The following is a 20,617-nucleotide window of genomic DNA, read 5'->3' as shown; positions in this document are numbered from 1 at the left end:
TAAAATATGAGTAGTGTGCTTTTATTTGTAGAACGAAAGAAGTTTAAGGTTTTTTTTTTATATAGCGCTTATATCCAAAGTGCTTTACAATAGTTAGCTAGTGGTACAAACAACATTTGGAAAGATCATTAAGTGGTCCGCTGAGACCCTCAGCAATTTTCAAGTAATCTGCAAAAAGAAAGTTTGAGAACCACTGCTCTAGTTTACTGTTCAGTTTATTCTACATGCTTTCATGGTCTTACTGGAGAGACATTATACACTAATGCACGTTTTCTTCCATCATTATGCAAGTGCAGTAGATACCTCAGAGGTCAGTTTGCAGCAACCATTAGAAAATAAGGGCTGCATTTTGCTCTCTTATATAAAAACCGAGCTGACAAATAATTCTGATTCCAAAATAGCTTTTGAAAAGCATGGTAGTGAACAATTTTTGTAGTGTTTTTCTGCAAAAATATGAAGTTTTACAATCTAAAAAGACTCTCTTCAAATATTCTCTTTCAACATTACAAGTGTCTTTGACGTGTTTGAAAATCTGTCTGAAAAATGAGAATGAATATTGGAACTTCAGATATTTTTTTCTCCAGTTAGGTTTGGTCTGATTATTTGTAGTGGTATCCAGTGTTCATGAGTTCCCATCATTCTAATATTTGAAGTCCTCTTTAGGAACAACTTTATAATGGACTGCTCTGTTTTTGCCAAACCTAGCGAGATTGATCCTAGCTGCTGGAATCTTATTTATCAACAGAATAGGCAGTAGCAATATGGCCATGCATGCTTCTCTGCCAACATGCTACAAAGTTCAGGAGGAACTTTTTTGCTAGGGATGTTCTTAATAAAAACATTGTTTTGGTGTTTTACGGCTTGTCTGCACTTGAAATGCTAACATTGCACCCCTGCTCCACTGCTTTAGCACTTAAGTGTAGACACTATCTACGTGGATGGGGGGAAGGGTTCTCCCATTGGTGTAGATCAGGGGTCTCGAACCCACGGCCCGTGGGGTTCTTTCGTGCGGCCTGCCAAGCTCCCCATGGCCTCCCTCCCCCATGCCCTTCTGCCTACCCTGTGGTGCTGCGAACCCCGCACCACTCCCTGAAGCGGCTGGAACCATGCCCCTATGGCCACGGAGGGGGCAGAGGGATCTGTGCATTCTCTCTCTTCTAGGCACTGCCCCCCGCAGCTCCCATTGGCCGGGAACGGGGAACCACGGCCAATGGGAGCTTCGGGGAAGGTATCTGGAGGAGCAGCAAGAGCAACACATGGAGCTGTGTGCCCCCCCCCCCCCCCCTTCCCCCACTCCCAGGGACGTGGTTCTGGCCGCTTCCTGGAGCGGAGCAGAGTGGCGTGGGGTCAGGACAGGCAGGCAGCGAGCCTGCCCTGGCCCCGGTGCATGCTGCTGCCACCCCGGAGCTGCTCTAGGTAAGTGGCGCCAGGCTGGAGTCCACACTCTGAACCCCTCCTGCATGCCGCACCCCAACTCCCTGCCCTAAGCCCCCTGCCATACCCTGCACATCTCCTGCACCTCAACTCCCTGCCCTGAGGCCCCTGCCACACCCCACACCCCTCCTGCTCCCCCTGGGGGCGGGGAGGGGGCGAGGTTGGAATGGGGGCAGGGAAAGGGTGGGAAGAGGTGGGGCAGGAGTGGAGCCCCATAGAAGGGGTGGAGTAGGGGAGGGGCCGGGGGCAGCAAGGGTGGGGTGTCAGTGATGCGGCCCTCGGGCCAATGCACTAGTCCTCATGTGGCCCTCGTGGTCATTTGAGTTTGAGACCCCTGGTGTAGATAATCCATCTCTCTAAGAGGTGGTAGCTAGGGTTGACAGAAGCATTCTTTCATAGACCTAGTGCTGTCTATATGGGAATTTGGGTTGGCTTACCTACATTGCTCATAGGTGTGGATTTTTCATACCCCTCAGTGACCTAGTTAAGCTAACTAATTTTTAGTGTAGACCAGGCCTAAGGGTTTTTAAAATATTTATTCTGATTTTGCATTGGCTAATTACTAAACAAAGTGTTAAAAACAGCTTAACTGTTCATTTCAACTTATTTCAACTTACTTTGTTTTACTTTATGTACAGTACTTTCTATTTTATAGTTTTGTCTAAATAGTATGTATATTTAGTATATTGTAGCAAAAAACCCTAATGAGTTTTTAATAAATGTTAGCAGGAAAAATCTATAAACTGATGCATACAATCTGTTTCTTTAAACCAGAATTCTAATATAAAAGAGATTGGAACAGGTAAAGAATAAATAGTCCAAAATGACTAATGGAACAGTAGGAAGCACAGTTGGAGATCACTTTCTTTCTGAAGCTGGAGAGCCTTCATTCTTCATCCAACTCTGGAGCTCACAGTTAGATTCCAGAAAACTATTTTTACAGATGTAATCATGTTTAGTTAAGGGAAAATTTTGTTTCTTCATTCTGTGTACATAGACTATGTAAAATGGATATTTCTGAAGCAGTTCTTAATATCACAAACTTATTTTGCTGTTACTTGTTCTGATTGGGTGGCTGCCTTTTTGGGCTTGAGGCGTCCATAAAGGTGTGTGTTTGTCATATTCAGTTTTACCTTTCAGTGCTAGATTGCTAGACTTTGTCTGACGTCTAGTCTCGTATGTAATTGAAACCTCCCGCAGCTGGATATTGACATATCTAATTTATTACTTCATTGGTCCTTCATTTTCAGGCTTCTAATATCTCTCAATAGTTGCTGCTCTTGGTGTTCACTCAAGGCTTACAATATTGGAGTTACATCTGACAAAGCTTTTGTTTTTAAATGGCTTATAAATGAAGCTAAGGGTTCCTGCTGCTGTTAGGAAATATTACTAGGCTCTCTCTGCTCGTGCATGTGTTTAAAACTGTAATGCATAAAGTCATAATCTTTCACTTAGATTATAGTAAATCTTTTTTCTAAAAATGCCATATGAGGTGGAGTCCTATTATTGGATCTCCAAGTTTTTTGACCCTTTGAGTTGCAGGCGGACTAAACTCCAGTAGTGCCCTTCAGAATGTTAATTTCTTACCATAGTCAGCTAAGGATCTCCAAGTTGTGGCATTCTCTGCCTGTCTCAAAACCAAAAAACCAAAAAAACCCTAACTCACCCTTCCAGCTATTAACCTTTTTCTGTTCTTTTTTTCATCTATCTTTCAGTTCTCTTTGACCCTATCCAGTCAGTCTTCTACCCTGTATGCCTTCACTGAAACTGTTCTTGATAGTCTCTCTGCCCAAATCTGTCTGTATTCTGATCTCACTACTGCTTCTGGTACTGATCACACCCTCAGTGAGGTCTTGTTTTCTATGGCTTTTGTTACTTTCTTCAGGTTTTCTTATCTTTCTGCTTGCTTCTTCAGTGTCTTGCAGTGGATTCTCTCCCAGTCTCTGTGGGTGTCTCTCGGGTCCTTTCCCTTTGCCCCGGGTCCTTTCCTCTTTTCTCTGTAGATCATCTCTCAGAGTGATCTCTCACATCAGTTACCATCTTTTCTCTAGGACTCTTACAGCCCCTCTTGGATGTCTCCCCATGAGCTTAAATGCTCCCCATGAGCATTTAACATGACTGAGCTCTTTAGTTTCTTCCTAAATGAGTCCCACTCCTCTACCTGTTCCCTCAGTGAAAATAGCACAGATGACAACACTATCCTTCACTCAGACCTCGACATGGGAGTCAAATTTGACTTCTCCCTGTCCCTTAACTCATGTGTTCAAATTCAGCTGCTGCTTCTGTGATGCTTCTGAAATCAGACCTTGCAACTACACTAAATTCACATTAGGCCCTCATAATTCCTCATCTTGAGTACTATAACTTTGCTGTTGTCCAGATCACCCTCTTCCAATCCATATAAATTGCAGGTGCTAAGAAGAACATGAACTTGATACAGCAGTTACATTTATTAATTTAAACTTCAGGAGTGCAATATGGAAGACACTGAGTTTGCTATCTCTAGTCCTCTTTCGGAGGGAAGAATAAAAATTCAGTTTTTTCCCCTAGCAGGCTCCTGTACATATATTTTGATTACTCTCTCTTCCTTTTAATGATTCTCAATTCTTGAGATTTGTAATTGTGGTTCTTTACTGTTTCTATGTAAGGTGCTATTTATTAGTCACTGTTCAAGGTTTTGAAGACCCATCAAAATCTCTTGGCTAACAGCCAATGCGGGGGAGGAATTTTGGTAATATGGGGAGTGAGACCACCCCACAGTGAATGAGGAAAAAGGCTGGGAGACCATAAGCACTGGAAAGGAGTGGGGAACAAGAGTCTGAAGAGTGGGGGCAAGGGCTGACTGAAGTTGAGTCAGGGGAGTGACCCAAGCAGGAGCTGGTGGAGCTTAAGGAATTAGATCGAGTCCTGTTTGAAAGTCAATGGGACTTGAGTGCCTACAGTCACTTTCCCCAAAGAACTTTCAGTCTAAATAGACAGTACAGCCACGCAGGACAGGGATGCAATAAAATGAAAACATGATTGGTGAAATTTAGCTCAAATCATTTTAGTAGTGTTTTTCTTTTCAAGTTTTTTTGTTTTATTGCTATGAATGTGTCATGAGCTTGTCGGCAGTTCAGCAGTTTGTTTGCTTTTCCTGAAACATTTAAATTGACCATGTATACCCTGCATGCTTGATTAATTTTATAACAACCTAAAGAGTACAGTATTAAGCTAAACATTTTAATGATAAAACAGCAACACACTCCACTAATGCAACCTCACTGAGTTAATGTTTGTAATACTTTTTAGATTGCCTGACATCCTATGATTTCAAATTTCCAACTTTATTTCTGTGGTATGGCATTTTGCATTTAATTTCTTAGTGTTTTTTTTTTTTTTTTTTTTTTTAAAGAAAAATAATAAACGAGGTAAGGCATCACTGGAATACTCCAAGATACTCAAATTCCACCTTGGTTTCATGCTCTTGCTGATCATGCACATAGTTATAAATGTGTTAAAGTTGCAACACAATGGTTAAAACTTACTGGATCACTGGACGTTTTAAAATCAAGTAACAGTTTATTTCCTTTGGTTGCAGTTCAAACACACTCCTCATTGTGCAGAGTAATGAGAAACAAATAGATGTACCTGTAATGGACAAACTTCAGTGAAGTGTCTTCAAGAGACATCCTGATTAAACATCCACCAACAATTATATGGAAGAGGATTATACATGTAGGAATTAGTTACATTATATACTGGCCAAACAGAGCACAAATGTGCAAACTGTGAGGATTATACTCTTCCTCCCAGCAAGTAGAATTTCATAAGGCTGAATCATTTGAAACACACCTTCCAAATTTATATTCTTTTCATACTATTAAAGATCTTCCCTTCTACCAGACAATATCTAAACCCTACATTCACTCTCCATGCACAGTGTAATGCATCATGTTGAAATAGCATCATATACTTAACAAAAACATTCAGAACTTCTGCAACTCTCCAAAAGTACAGAGGTTGCTATATGAAAAATCAGCATTTGACCTAGATTTACCACACTAGTATTTTGTATGGTAAAAGTGCACAAATGTTGACATTTTCAGATGTGGCCATTGTATATACAGAGCCTAAAGGTTTGGCATTAGGATGTATTTCCCCCAAGGAAAAGTTCCGGTATTTATCAGAAACTATAAAGGCCCCTTCCACACCCATGAACCTTCTGCACACGCGTCCCTTTCTTAGACATGCTGTGGCTAGTTCAAAGAGCTAAGGTGAAAGCTTCTGGGCAAATACATACACAGTTCTTTTGAATTGTGAAATCCCAATCTTAGTTTTTTGCTGCATGTCTCCAGGACAGTTTTTGAGTGCTCAAATTTTCAAACTAGGTCATAGTATTACTCTTCAATAGAGCCACTTATATGCTATGTTTCAAAGTTCAGCTGTTACTGAGTTATTGATGTGGGGGTGGGGGGAAGTGGCAATTTAGTTATATAATGCAAAACGACCATTTTAAGCACATTTTAAAAGACTGCAGTGAATTTCTTCAAATCACCTCTGGGAAGAGATCAAGCATGGAAAATTTCAGTCTCAAAGGAGAATTTCTTTAGGTTGATAGAAGTAATACAGAAGTGAGAAGGGCTATAATTGGGGCTTGACAAATCCACTCGCCAACAGTGAATGGAGAACTTCCCTTTTCAAGTGGAGAGGCTTACCTAGCGAAGTCTGTGAAGTCATCTAAACTCTTCTTAAAAAAGAAAAAAAATCTAGCCTGTATGAATACAAATAAAGCATTTAAAATATAATAAAAAAGGTAGTAGTATAAATGAGAATTTATTCAATACGACCAACTTATTCATTGGGAATTGCTGTACCAACATTGTCCTGCCCTGAAGAGTTCTAGACAAAATGAAGAGTCATAGGGATTTGTGCTTGTGTGCCCTTGCGGGCCAAATCATCAGCTGCTGTAAATATGTGTAGCTCAGTTGATTTGAATGGCGCTATGCCAACTTACCCTGTATGAGGATCTGACCTGCTGTATGCACAATTTGGTGGTTTCAAGTCTAACTTGATTTATATCCTGTATCAAAACAAAAACAAATAAGTAAAATAAAATAGCTGTTGGTGGCTTCCACTGTCTGTGTACCCATCCTGCATCAGGTGCTGTGCACCATAGGACCCTTCCCAAGCTGAAGCTAGTATAGAATGCTGAGACCTGCTTATTAAGTGGAATTGCGTGATGGGAGCACATTTTACTAGCACCCCTGGATCTGCACTGGCTTCTAACAAGCTTGTGGGTGTAATTCAAGGTTTTAATGTCTAAAGCCCTAAATGATTTTGGGATCTGGTTACTTGAGAGAATGTTTTTCTCCCCATGACGTATTGCAGTGGTTGTGATCAGCAGAGTCACTTAAGCAGGAGCTCCTTTGGTATAAATGAGAGGGAACTGCAGGCGGGCTGTTCCTTGTGAGGGCTCCTCCAGTTCTCTGTTCTGGAACCCTTCTCTTCTTCCCATTCCTGCCAGAACCCTGATTTGCTGACCTACTGGGACACTGCAAACCCATGTTTTCTTTTTCTTTACCCGGACTTTTCTAGCAGGATTGGGCTGAGAGCTGAGTCACTGTATTCATGGGCAGTCCTTTTATATTATTGTATATGTTAACCTGTTGGACAGATTCCTAGAATATAGCATGGGTACCTATATCTAACTTTTATGAACTTGAATATTTTTTCCTGTAAGTAATTACTGGGTATTGATGGATCTGATGATGGACAGTATAGTTAGTGGCTTTACAAACTTACTTTGGGCGTGGAGGGGGTTTGTAGTTGTATGGAATAGTGGAAGACAATGACAGAGATGCTTGTGGACAAATGGAAAACAAAGGCTGGAATCACTGGTCGGGAATCACTGTTCAGTGGAGGGTGGAATTATCTTGCTTTACCGTTCAGTTCAGTAGGAATGACTTTGTTGCCTATCTTGCTAATGCTACAGGTTTTTTGGTTGCAACAGGATTTTTAAACTAACTGTAAATACTCAATTTCAGCTGGTAATACTTGCCAATTTATAGAATAGAACTTGCTTTTGTTTGATTTATAGTTTTGTGTACCACATAATGTTCAGTAGATTCTGTTGGCTCTTTTGAAAAGGGATGCCAGTTATAACAAAATGCCTTCTAAATCTTTATAATTTTAGGAAAAAAATTCAAAATGTGTAATACAGTACTATACTTTGCATAAGTTGTAAAATGTTTTGTAAAAGGACACTAGTGTGTTCGTTTTTTTTAGCGGAGTTATTTTAAAAAAAACAAGAATTAAATGCAATTTCAGATTGTACACTTATGCTTGAGTTGCCATACCAATTTTTTGTTGTCTTACAATCACCTTTTCCTGTTTACGATGGGATATTTTCTGCAATACATTACAAAAAATTATATACACATTTCAGTCGTTACAGAGAATAAGGAGAAAACTATTCAACCACAGCAAATTAAAAAAAATAACTGTCTATATTTCACATATCCAGCCAAATGAAGGAGTCAGTGTCTTTCAGATAAAATATGTAGCATAATTTGACTGAGATTTTGCACGTGTAAAAATTCCTAAACGACAATCAAATATCCAATATCTGTGCTGTAAGTGTAAGAAGATAAATTAACTTTCATAAGCTCTAAATTATTAACTGCTTGAAAAAATGTCATCTTCAATGTTTGCAGCTTCAAATTACAAAATTAAGTCCCATCAAAATGTGTGAAACATACGTGTTCTTGAAAGTTTGTAGGATACACTATTGTTGGAGCATCTATGTTGCCAACATGTGTTAAGATTTTAAAATGCATTGTCAATATTTGGGTTTCCGTTTGACATAGTTGTGGAAAAATTTCTCTCTCTCTTCCCTTCCCCCACCCCACAATCTCATCTTTTTCTTTTTGACACACTTTAACGCTTTCTTACCTTCGGTTTTGTGACTGATTACAACTTTCCCATTGGTTTCCTTGTTATTAAATAAAAAGTAGGTAATGAACAGGCATATGTTAAACAAAGCTTGACTTAATCTAGTGTGTATTTTGAATTGCATCATAAACTACATTAAATGAATGTTAAATTTGCAAAATCAAATACTCAAAAATTAAAGTTGTTGGTATACTGGGTACTTGATGTTCTGGCCCAGCAAAGGCAAAGAGTGAGAAAATAAAGCAGGATTAAGAGGTGGCCTGTAACAAGCCCTCCTCAGTCCTGCTTCTGTCTCCATCTACAAACCACACAAAGACCCTTTTTGCTGGTTCAACACCCTGTGAAGTTTATTTATAATTGAGTCCCACCAACTTCACAGCATATCTAGTGCTTTTACAAGCAGGGGGAAAGCAATCTCTCTCTCTCTCTCTCTCTCTCTCTCTCACTGCCTGCTTTCCCCTTTTTTCACTTCTTTCTGTGCCTATTTTGTGGGTTCTGGCTAATGGCTTAATTAGCCTTTCTGCCCTGCCCCACGCACAAATTAGGCACAGGTCTGCCTGGTTAGCTCCAATCTGCTATGCCTGATTGCAGCTGCTGTGAACAGAGTGCTGATTCAGGCTTTCATAGCTAGCACTCTGTCACATGGCCCAAAAGGATGTGGACACAGAGTGAAATGGGAGCTGAAAGTGGGAGCAACAGGTAAGCGTGCACATGAGGTGCACGGGAGAATTGAGGGAGCCATAGTATACTAGGAGAAAGAGTTAGATTGGATCACTGCAGGAAAGACCTCAGTAAAAGGGGTAGTTTCTAAACTGAGATGGATTAGGAAAGGAGATAATGTAATCTCTGTCCTTTGAGGTTTTTAATGCCCGGCTTGACAAAGCCCTGACTGGGATGATTTAGTTGGGGTTGGTCCTGCTTTGAGCAGGAGGTTGGACTAAATGACCTCCTGAGGTCTCTTCCAACTCTAATCTTCTATGATTCTATGATAGAAGAGGTCTTCTGGTGAGGCAATAGGAAAAATGGCATATGGGATGGAGAGACTTGGGGGACTGGATTATTTTATTTCCTTACAGTATGCCATAATGGCACAAGGAATTTATCATTTAAACAAGGGACATTCCCTTCCCTGAGGAGCTCAATCCTAGGAATAGAGAGGGAAACAGATGAGTAGGGTAAGAAAGGGGAACAACAGAAGGATTTTGTATACAAATGAATGCATTATAGGCTCTTCAAGAACGCAATCACTCAAAAGGGTGCTCGTTCTCTTCACGCAGCTGCTGAATTCCCCCCCGCCCACCCCCCCAGTGTTACCCATCTTGAGCACCCTGTGTGCAGCTGCCCACTTCTGGCATCGGTATAAAGGGCCCAGGAAACCCTGAGCCCCTTCCATTCCTTCTCACTGCCTTTGACCGTCACTGGAATTGCTCTTCTTGCATTTGCAAGCTCTCTCAGTGGACAATGTTCTCTTGTATTGTAAATAGTTAGTGTTATTAAGGTTATTACTGTTTAGTTTGTTTTTTACCAGCTGAGGTTTTCGGTTGACTCCCAGGTGCTGAGGAATGCCTCAGTCACTGGGCTTCAAGCCCTGCATTTCTTGCACGAAGGCTATGCCTGTGTGCTCAAATTGCTTGAAGTGCCACAGGGAAGTTCATATTGGAGAGTGTTGCCAAATTTGCAGGGACTTTAAACCTCGCAGGAAAAAGATTGTGAAGCCAAGCTATAGTTTCTATTCATCTGAGCCAGGTGAGTTGGACTTGGCACCAAGTGTCTCGGAGTTGTTAAGGAGTGCTCCTCCTACTTTGCCTGAGTCCTGACACCACTCACCATCCCCAGTGCCTAAGTAGAGGCATAAGAAGTGCACTGCCTAAAGGGAGAGAACCTTGGCATTGAAGTCTGCTAGGCAAGGGGATAAGAGCAGAGTGTAGTCTAAGTTGAAACACTCCTCTGAAGATGGCACAATTGACTCCAGCACCTTGGCTGATTCCATCAAGTCTGGAGCCAAAGGAGTCCATTCTGCATCTGCAACACCACACCACACTGACCACGCTGGAGGGGTTTACAACACTTGGTACTATGCTAGCCTCATGTACCCCTGATTGCTCGCCCTTTGGTACCATCAAAGGTACTCCAATGCTTGCTTCTTTGTGGGCCTCAGCACCAGTCGCTAGCACTGACTGGAAGTACACCACTGTTGTCAGCGGAAAGAGTCGTCTTCCAAATCGGAGGTCAGGTCCTACATTTCCCATCTTTGGAGCGGCTCTTGCTACTCCTCTTCCAAATGTTTCCACCGTTCCATGGATCCTGTCGCAGGCATGCCATTGAGTAGTTGGCCAGGAGGTCTTGGGAGCCTACAACTGTCCAGAGGGCTTTCCCCCACTCTCTGTATTATATTCCAGGCACTCCTGTTCAGTGATCTTGGAAATGCCATTCCTGCTTGCAGTAGTGAGCCTGGTACCAAACTCCAAGAGCTGGCTCCACAGAACGCTGCAGATCAATAAAGGGAGGAAGACCATCCAAGCCAGTGCCGGCCACCTCCTTTCTCCTCCCCTGATGAGGCAATCTTGGGGAGGGGGGCAGGCAGGCAGGCAGGCATGTTGCCTCCCCCAGATGACTATAAGGTGCACTAGGAATCATTAGAGGGTTGCCTTGAGTCTGGGCCTACATGTGGAGGAAGTAAAAGAATCCTCTCACTACCTGCTCAGTATTTTAGCAACTGGAGGTCTTTCCAGAGTGACTGTGACAGACAGGCTTTCCTACCTCATATTGGGGGAGAAACCTGTTTGTCCTTATGGACAACATCACAGTGATATTTTACCTCAGCAGATAGGGAGGAGCTCGATCATTCTTCCTGTGTCAGAAAGCAATTCACCAATGGGAATTTTGCATAGTCCACTCAATCAACCTCAAGGCATCTTACCTTCTAGGGGTGCAGAATGAGCTAGTAGATTGCCTGAGCAGGTCTTTCTCAGTCACCACAAGTGCTCTTTTCACCTGGATGTAGTCAGATGCATTTCCCAGCAGTGCGGTAGTCCCCAAATAAACCTATTTGTGAACAAGTACAACAGAACATATCATCATTTCGGCTCTATACATGGCCACAGCCTGGGTTCTGTCACAGAAGCCTTCCTGGTACACTGTATAGGAAAGCTTTATTTTGCTTTTTCCACAATCCCACTCCTATGCAGAGTGCTACTGAAGATCATAATTTAATTAATTAATATTAGCCCCAGCATGGTCTCGCAAACAGTGGTTTTCCACTCTGTTGGACCTCTCAGTGGTGACTCCAATCTCACTCCTGTTGCATCTGATCTCTCAGGACCACAGTTAGCTGCTCCACCTGAACTTGCAGTTCCTTCATTTAATGGCCTGGAAGTTCCATGGTTAAATCCCAAAGAGAAGGCTTGCTCAGAGCAAGTTTGCTTGGTCTTATTAGATAGACAGGCCCTCCAACAGGTCAGCCTACTTGTTAAAATGGTTCTCTGTCTGGGCTTGTCAAACCAGAGTCTCATCAGTGCATTCATCCATCCAGTAAATACTCGACTATCTGCTGCATCTGAAACAGCAAGGCTTAGCTATTTCTTCTGTTAAGGTTCACCTGGCAGCAATATCAGCTTTCCACCTTCATGTGGATAACTGTTCTGTTTTTTCTAATGACATGACAATTAGATTCCTTAAAGGCCTGGAAAGATTGTACCCTCAAATAAGGGAGCCTGTTTCCCCCGGAGAGTTGAACTTAGTTTTATCTAAACTTGTTGGACCAACATGCTCCTTACTACGCCTTTCCTGGAAGGTGGTTTTCCGAAGGTGGAGACCTAAGCCCTGAGGTAAGTGGGATACCGAGGAGGGTGCAACAGGGGAGGCCTCCTGATCCCTACTGAGAAAGTAGGGCAATCAGCTAGTTATCTTAGGTGTCTGTACACGAATGCAAGAAGCCTGGGAAACAAGCAGGAAGAACTGGAAGTCCTGTTACAGTCAAGGAACTGTGATGTGATGGGAATAACAGAGACTTGGTGGGATAACTCACATGACTGGAGCACTGTCATGGATGGGTATAAACTGTTCAGGAAGGACAGGCAGGGGAGAAAAGGTGGAGGAGTTGCACTTTACGTAAGAGAGCAGTATGATTGCTCAGAGCTCCAGTATGAAACTGGAGAAAAGTCTGAGAGTCTTTGAGTTAAGTTTAGAGGCAAGAGTAACAAGGCTGGTTTCGTGGTGAGCACCCACTTTAGACCACCAGAACAGGAGGATGAGGTAGACAAGGCTTTCTTCTGACAACGAACCAAAGTTTCCAGATCACAGGCTCTAGTTTTCATGGGGGACTTCAATCAACCTGACATCTGCTGGGAGAGCAATACAGCAGTGCACAGACAATCCAGGAAGTTTTTGGAGAGCGATGGGGACAACTTCCTGGTGTAAGTGCTGGAGGAACCAACTAGGGGCCATGCTCCTCTTGACCTGCTGCTCACAAACAGAAGAATTGGTAGGGGAAGTAGAAGTGGGTGGCAGTCTGGGCAGCAGTGACCATGAGATGGTCGAGTTCAGGATCCTGACACAGGGAAGAAAGGAGAGCAGCAGAATACGGACCCTGGACTTCAGAAAAGCAGACTTTGACTTCCTCAGGGAACTGATGCGCAGGATCCCCTGGGAGGCTGGAGTCCAGGAGAGTTGGCTGTATTTTAGAGAAGTCTTATTGAGAGAGAAGGAACAAATCATCCCAATGTACAGAAAGAATAGTAAATATGGCAGGCGTGTTAACAGAGAAATCTTCGGTGAGCTTAAACACAAAAAGAAAGCTTACAAGAAGTGGAAACTTGGTCAGATGACTCGGGAGGAGTATAAAAATATTGCTCGAGCAGGCCAAAGCACACTTGGAGTTGCAGCTAGCAGGGGATGTGAAGGGTAACAAGAAGGGTTTATACAGATATGTTAGCAACAAGAAGAAGGTCATGGAAATTGTGGGACCCTTACTGAATGGGAGAAGCAACCTAGTGACACATGATGTGGAAAAAGCTGAAGTACTCAATGCTTTTTTTTTTTTTCCCCTCTGTCTTCATAGATAAGATCAGCTCCCAGACTGCTGCAGTTCGCAGCACAATATGGGGAGGAGGTGAGTGGCCCTTAGTGGTGAGAACAGGTTAAAGGCTATTTCGAAAAGCTGGACATGCACAAGTCCATGGGACCAAATGCAGTGCATCCAAGGATGCTCAGGGAGTTGGCTGCTGTGATTGCAGAGCCATTGGCCATTATCTTTGAAAACTCCTGGCGATTGAAGGAGGTCCTGGATGATTGGAAAAAGGCAAATATAGTGCCCATCTTTAAAAAAGGGATGAAGGAGAATCCACGGAGCTACAGACCGGTCACTCCCACCTTTGACCCTTTCCAAAATATCCTGCAATGCTTGCAAGAACATTAGCAATATACAATGCTGATCTGCCTTCCCCAGGGAACCCCTTGAGGGAGGGGGCCAATGGGTGTGACAGCCTCACCTCAGTCCCTGGAAAAATCATGGAGCAGGTCCTCAAAGAATCCATTTTGAAGCACTTGGAGGAGAGGAAGGTGATCAGGAACAATCAACATGGATTCACCAAGGGCAAGTCATGCTTGACCTACTTGATTGCCTTCTATGATGAGATAACCAGTTCTGTGGATATGGGGAAAGCGGTGGATGTGATATATCTTGCCTTTAGCAATGCTTTTTGATATGGTCTCCCACAGTATTCTTGCCAGCAAGTTAAAGAAGTATGGGCTGGATGAATGGATTATAAGGTGGATATAAAGCTGGGTAGATAGTTGGGCTCAACGGGTAGTGATCAATGCCTCAATATCTAGTTGGCAACCGGTATCAAGTGGAGTGCCCCAGGGTCTGTCCTGGGGCTGGTTTTGGTCAACATCTTCATTAATGATCAGGATGATGGGATGGATTTTACCCCCAGCAAGTTTGCAGAGGACACTTCAAATTTTTATATCAATCAATTTACTTGCCTGTACCCTAAACCACATGGAAATAGGTGTGAGGAACAGCTATACATATTGAATGTTAGACAAGCACTGATTTTTTTTTTTTTTTTATCTGGACAGGACCAAATCATTTCAGCTGTCAATCCAGCTGTTCGTCGCCAAAGCAGACAGAATGAAAGGTCCTGCACAAAGAATTTAATTTTGGGTAACTTCTTGTATCTGCCCATGTTATAATCCAGCAGGTGTCTCTCCTCCAGACAAGCTGACTGCCTATTCCACAAGATTGTAAGCATCCTCAATGGCATTCCTAGTGCAGAACTCTTGCTGGACTCTTGCAAAGCAGCAACCTTGTCATCTGTGTTTAATTTCTCCTCCCATTATACCATCAGTCAGTATTCAAGAGATCATGTCAATTTTGGTCAATCAGTACTGCAGAACCAGAACTCTGGTCCCTCTGCCTTTTTAACTAAGAATGGAATGCACGTGTGCAATCACTCGAAGAAAAAATGGGTTCTCACCTTTTGTAATGGTTGTTCTTCAAGATCTGTTTCACGCGTCCATTCCATGACCTGCCCTCCTATCCGTCTGCATTGAAGGTTCCAGAAAGGAGGAACTGAGGAGGCTCAAGGTCAGCTGGGCCCTCTATACCAACACCAGCACCGTGTGGCAGTGGTGGGCGCTCAAGCTGTCCCAACAAGTACCACTGAGGAAAAGAATTTCTGGTGACTGTGGGGTGTGTGCACACCGAGAGTGGAATGGACATGTGCAACACATCTCGAAGAACAACAGTTATGAAAGGTTAGTAATCCCCCCCATATCAGAAGTAGATTTTAAGTACTATTTTGAAGTGGTGAAGATATGGGCCTTATGAATGAATTCAAGAAGGTCCAATCTTACATAGAAGGTAATGAAGGGATAAAGATGACTGTTTGAGAGGCAACAAATGGGATGATGGGGGTGATAATGCTGGCTGAGACAGAAGGCAACATGAAGCTTTACTAAGGAGAATAAGTAGAGAACTAGATTTATACATAAGCCTTGAAATAGGTGACCAGCAATTACAACTTGATGCAATAACAGATGGTAGGCAGTGGATGAATTCTAGGAGGGGTGGGGGATGCAATCAGACTATGTAATGGAGATGATTTTAACAGGCGCATTTTGTATGGAATGAAGAGTGACTGGGTATGTTTGGGAAGCCAGAGACGAGGGTATTTGTCATAGCTGAGGCAGGCTATGGGGGCCTGAATGAGAGACTTTGATGTGGAGGCAGAAGAAAAGGAGGAATCTTGTACATGTAGAGGCATAAGAATGACTTGAATATGGCTTGGAAGTGTGGAGCAAAGGAGAGGAAGAAGTCACAAATATCCATCAGTCCTGATGAACTATGTGGAAAGTTTATGGTATTGCTGACAGTATTAGGGAAGGAAGAAAATGGAGAAAGCTTGAGAGGAAATGTCAGGAGTTTGATTTTGCTAGTATTCATTTTCTTTGACAATAAGACCTCAAACAGATGTTAAAGAGACAAGCTAAGATTGAGGATTGAAAGAGAGAGAGTGCTGGTGGAGAGAAATTTGTCAATAATCAGCATAGATATGATACTTGAAGCCATTTAAGTGTGAGATCTCCCAGTTACAGATGGTAGCTTTCCAGAGTTTTGGTCCAAGGGAAACTACCTGTGCCAATAAACTCAGCCCACAAGGTTTAAAAATTGGCTTTCTCAAAGATTGGTGACTCAAGTAATTTAAAATAAAATCTCATCAAATCTAATAGGAGTGATGTCTTTTATTTATTTATTTTATTTAATTAAATCGATTTGAGTAGGAAAGACTCAACTCATTCAGTAAAACCATTCAGTGAAGTGGCAGATGGAAAAAAAAAAATTAAATCCTTGTCTGTTTCATAGAGTAATGCAAAGCTTTTGCACAAAGCAGTGACTTCGGAATTTTTAAAATATACAAAATCTTTAAAAATGTTCACATAACTCTAAGAAATATTAAGGTTGCGTCAGTCATTTCAAGCAGAGGAAGGTAGGGCATCATTTTCTTACTCCCAGTTCTGGAGAACATGTGGCTATTTCTGTCTTAACGGTGACTCTCCCTACCCTTAAAAGTTGAAAACTTTAAAAAAAAAAAAAAAAAAAAAAAAAATCAATCCTCATCCAGAGAATATTAAGAATGACATTTGAAGACACATTTGTGAAACTTCTTGAAAGCTGTGTACAGGAAGTAAACACAGAGCTCCAACAGGAACAAAGCTATGTTCTAAAAAAAGCAACGACACTAGCTTGTGGTGACAGAAACCTTGTGATTTAACAATAGACAAGAATATGCTATAAGCTGTCACAGTTAGAGGAGGCACTTGCTTTGTCTCCTCAGAGTCCCCATCCTCTAATAATTTGTTTTCTGTACTTCTGGGCTTTCTTATTACAGTTTTTGGGGTGGAAGTTTTCAAAGACTGACTAAAATGTAAAAATTGTGTATATTTATATGTAGAACCTAAATCAATAAATCTAATCACTTGGCCATAATGTAGGATTTTCATCCTCACTTTCTGCCTACAGTGAGAAGCAGCAAGAGACTGTTTTGCTTATAATTAAATCCTGAAGTTCTAGGTTTCTTAACAGGCATTGTTATGTATCTCTTGTCATTAAATATTTTTCATACTTTTTTTGTTTTCACAACTTTTCATGCATTTTATAGATTAAACACAGAATTTGTACAGGAAAGTAATGAAAGTGCTTCTGGCTGGATAGATGTTCAGTGGCTTTAGAGGGGATTGTATTTGGTTTAGTTGGATATACTCTCTTGGAAACAGTTCTCTAGAGAACTATCTATAAAGTTATACAGTATGACTGGAAATGGAAATAACTTTTTAAATTTAAGATTAAATTCCAGCATCAGAAAGTGAAACATTGCTGTTTGGGTTACTACTAATTGTCACCTTTTAATCAACATCAGTATATGTAGAGCCTACATCAAGTCTCTCTTGTGCATATTAATATACAACATGTATGGTAAGAAATAACAGTAGGTAAATATACCAGGAAACTACCTTATCACACCAAATATCTATCCTTCCTAGGCACCTGTATGGATTCTCATATGCAATACCTTTTTAATTCCCAGCAATATTGTGTAATTCTGATTTTATTTGTATTTTGATAAATATTATTAACAACTTTGTATTAATTTGCTTGTATTGATAAATATTCATTAGTAAAGTGTTGTTGACTTCTCATGAAATTGATTTTGTTTGACAGATGAATTACGGAAGCTGAGTTGGTCTGGAATTCCTAAGCAGGTTCGCCCGATCACATGGAAGCTTCTTTCAGTAAGTTCTGTTTGTGGCAATAATTGCTTTGGTTCTGTCACTGAAGAATTTTGCTGGAGTTATAGCCTATTAGTGATACTCCAGATTATTGCATCGTGTTACTGACTGGTAAAAGCAAAGAATACAGTTCTATTATTTGTTCAGTTTCAGGCTTGTTTTGTCAAATTAGGAGGCAATGACAGTAAGTAGTAAATAACTGGTGTACTTTAATTTTTTTTTGTTTAAATGTGTATATTCAAAATTCTGTTAGCTTCCCACAAAAAGTATGATATATTCCAGCTAAGAGTGTTTAGTTAGCAAAGTGTGAACTTGAAAATCGTCGTCATAAATATGTGTTTTACCTATTTTCTATCTGTACATGATGGGGGGGGGGGATAGGGGAAGGGAGTTGTAAAGCCACTTGCATTGAAAAGACTCAGTGCTTACACTGTAGAGAATGTAGAAGAGACTTTATCAGCAAATGTTCATGAACTTAAGCTCTGTTTAACATTCTGAGCTATGCACACAACAGTTTAGCACTGTTGAATTTTTCAGGGAAGGCTTAGATTGTATTCCCTGATGATTTATTTTTCCAAAAAAGGAAAGCTAAGTGTTCACTTCAGATTGGGTCTGATTTCCAGCATTAGAAAGGAAATCAGACGCAATCTCTCTTGCTAATGAGTCCTAATAAATTTGTTGTGTAGTGCTTTCTAATTCTAAATGCATATGCAGTTTTTGACAGAGAATATTTATTGATTAAATATTCTCTTGCAATTAAAATTAAGTACAGTGTGCAATCACTTTTATTTTAAATTTCAAAATTTGAAGTCAGAGCTTTTGAACTGAGTAATGTGAGTTTCTCTTGAAACTGAGGGCATGTCTACACATAGGAAAGTTAAACTGATTGTTTACATAGGGAGTTTAATCTGCAGCATTTGAGTTAATTCACTTTGAAAATGCTTGCATACACATGAGGGAATTCATTGTAGTACACTCAGGGCCGGCTCCAGCTATTTTGCCGCCCCAAGCGGCCAAAAAAAACAAAACAAAAACCAAGCCTGGTTGAGCTGCCACCGAAGTGCCGTTGAAGAGGAAGAGGGGCTGCAAGGCCCGCTGCCGAGTTGCTGCTGAAGAACCGGCCGTGCCGCCCCGATGACAGACGGAGTGCCGCCCCTTTCTATTGGCCACCCCAGGCACCTGCTTCCTTCTCTGGTGCCTGGAGCCGGCCCTGAGTACACTGACTCTGTATTTAGCATGAACTGTGGAGTCCTCTTTCAAAGTGAATTAACTTTGCTGGAAAGCGAGTTAGTCCGGACTATTGTTTGTATGCATGCAATGCTGCTGCAAGCTACTTCGGTAGTCTTCTAATGGCTATGCTTGCCATGCCCTGCCCTGCGGTCAAGTTGACTGGATGCCGCCACCCCTGCTTATAAGATGGTGCACAGCCAGACTTCGTCCATTTGCTCCTGGATCCCAGTTGATCACAATACCTGTGATGATGCTCCGTAAGGCCCTATAATATATTTTGAGCAACTACTTGGAGCTGTGCCAAGATGCTGGATCTTATCGCCATTTGGGGAGAAGTATTGGTGCATGAAGCTCCTGTGGCCAGCCTACAGAACAAAGACCGTTTTGTGGATATTACTGGGCAGATGTCCACAAGGGGCCATGACTGGGATGCTGAACAGTGCTGGATAAACACCTGCTTGCACAGGAGCTGCACAGGATTTTACATAACTACGTAATCACTCAAAACCAGGCAACTTGAGGAGCCTGCTGGTCACTGCTTCGCTACCCCCACACTTCCCTGAATATGACTACCAAGACTTATTGGAGGACAAGCATGAGAAGCCCAGTAAAGAGGTGTCTCTGGAAAGCCAGAATCTGTTGGCGACTGATGCTGGCTAGGGAAAAGGCAAGCCTGATTCCTGCCCTGCTGTACTCAATCCTGAATCCCAGCAACTCAGACTAGGATTGAGGAGACTGATCCTATGGAGGGAACTGTGGCGTGTGAGGGTTTTTAAAATTACTTAATTTATCTTTTAAGTTTTAATTCACTGCTGCTGTTCTGCTATACTGCCATAGAATATCAGGGTTGGAAGGGACCTCAGGAGGTCATCTAGTCCAACCCCCTGCTCAAAGCAGGACCAATTCCCAACTAAATCATCCCAGCAAGGGCTTTGTCAAGCCTGACCTTAAAAACTTCTAAGGAAGGAGATTCTACCACCTCGCTAGGTAACGCATTCCAGTGTTTCACCACCCTCCTAGTGAAAAAGTTTTTCCTAATATCCAACCTAAACCTCCCCCACTGCAACTTGAGACCATTACTCCTTGTCCTGTCATCAGCTACCACTGAGAACAGTCTAGATCCATCCTCTTTGGAACCCCCTTTCAGGTAGTTGAAAGCAGCTATCAAATCTCCCCTCATTCTTCTCTTCCGCAGACTAAACAATCCCAGTTCCCTCAGCCTCTCCTCATAAGTCATGTGTTCCAGTCCCTTAATCATTTTTGTTGCCCTTCGCTGGACTCTCTCCAATTTATCCACGTCCTTCTTGTAGTGTGGGGCCCAAAGCTGGACACAGTACTCCAGATGAGGCCTCACCAACGTCGAATAGAGGGGAACGATCACGTCCCTCGATCTGCTGGCAATGCCCCTACTTATACATCCCAAAATGCCATTGGCCTTCTTGGCAACAAGGGCACACTGCTGACTCATATCCAGCTTCTCGTCCACTGTAACCCCTAGGTCCTTTTCTGCAGACTTGCTGCCTAGCCATTCGGTCCCTAGTCTGTAGCGGTGCATGGGATTCTTCCGTCCTAAGTGCAGGACTCTGTACTTGTCCCTGTTGAGCCTCATCAGATTTCTTTTGGCCCAATCCTCTAATTTGTCTCGGTCCCTCTGTATCCTATCCATACCCTCCAGCGTATCTACCACTCCTCCCAGTTTAGTGTCATCTGCAAACTTGCTGAGGGTACA

General features: G+C 42.1%; 1 protein-coding gene across 8 annotated transcripts in view; it reads left to right on the top strand.

Annotated features, from left to right (window-relative positions):
* The window catches only part of TBC1D22A (TBC1 domain family member 22A), a 448,171-nt gene that overhangs the window by 52,840 nt on the left and 374,714 nt on the right, over window positions 1-20,617 (top strand). For all 8 annotated transcript variants that reach the window (XM_037889077.2, XM_037889078.2, XM_037889080.2 and 5 more), the window contains one exon: window positions 17,591-17,661. In XM_037889077.2, the coding sequence (XP_037745005.2) occupies window positions 17,591-17,661 (71 nt within the window). The remainder of the gene's footprint in view (window positions 1-17,590; window positions 17,662-20,617) is intronic.

Source organism: Chelonia mydas, chromosome 1 (genome assembly GCF_015237465.2).
Source record: "Chelonia mydas isolate rCheMyd1 chromosome 1, rCheMyd1.pri.v2, whole genome shotgun sequence".
Taxonomy (NCBI): Eukaryota; Metazoa; Chordata; order Testudines; family Cheloniidae; genus Chelonia; species Chelonia mydas.
The sequence above is the reverse complement of the archived record's forward strand: the minus strand, read 5'-3'. Positions and strand labels throughout refer to the sequence as shown.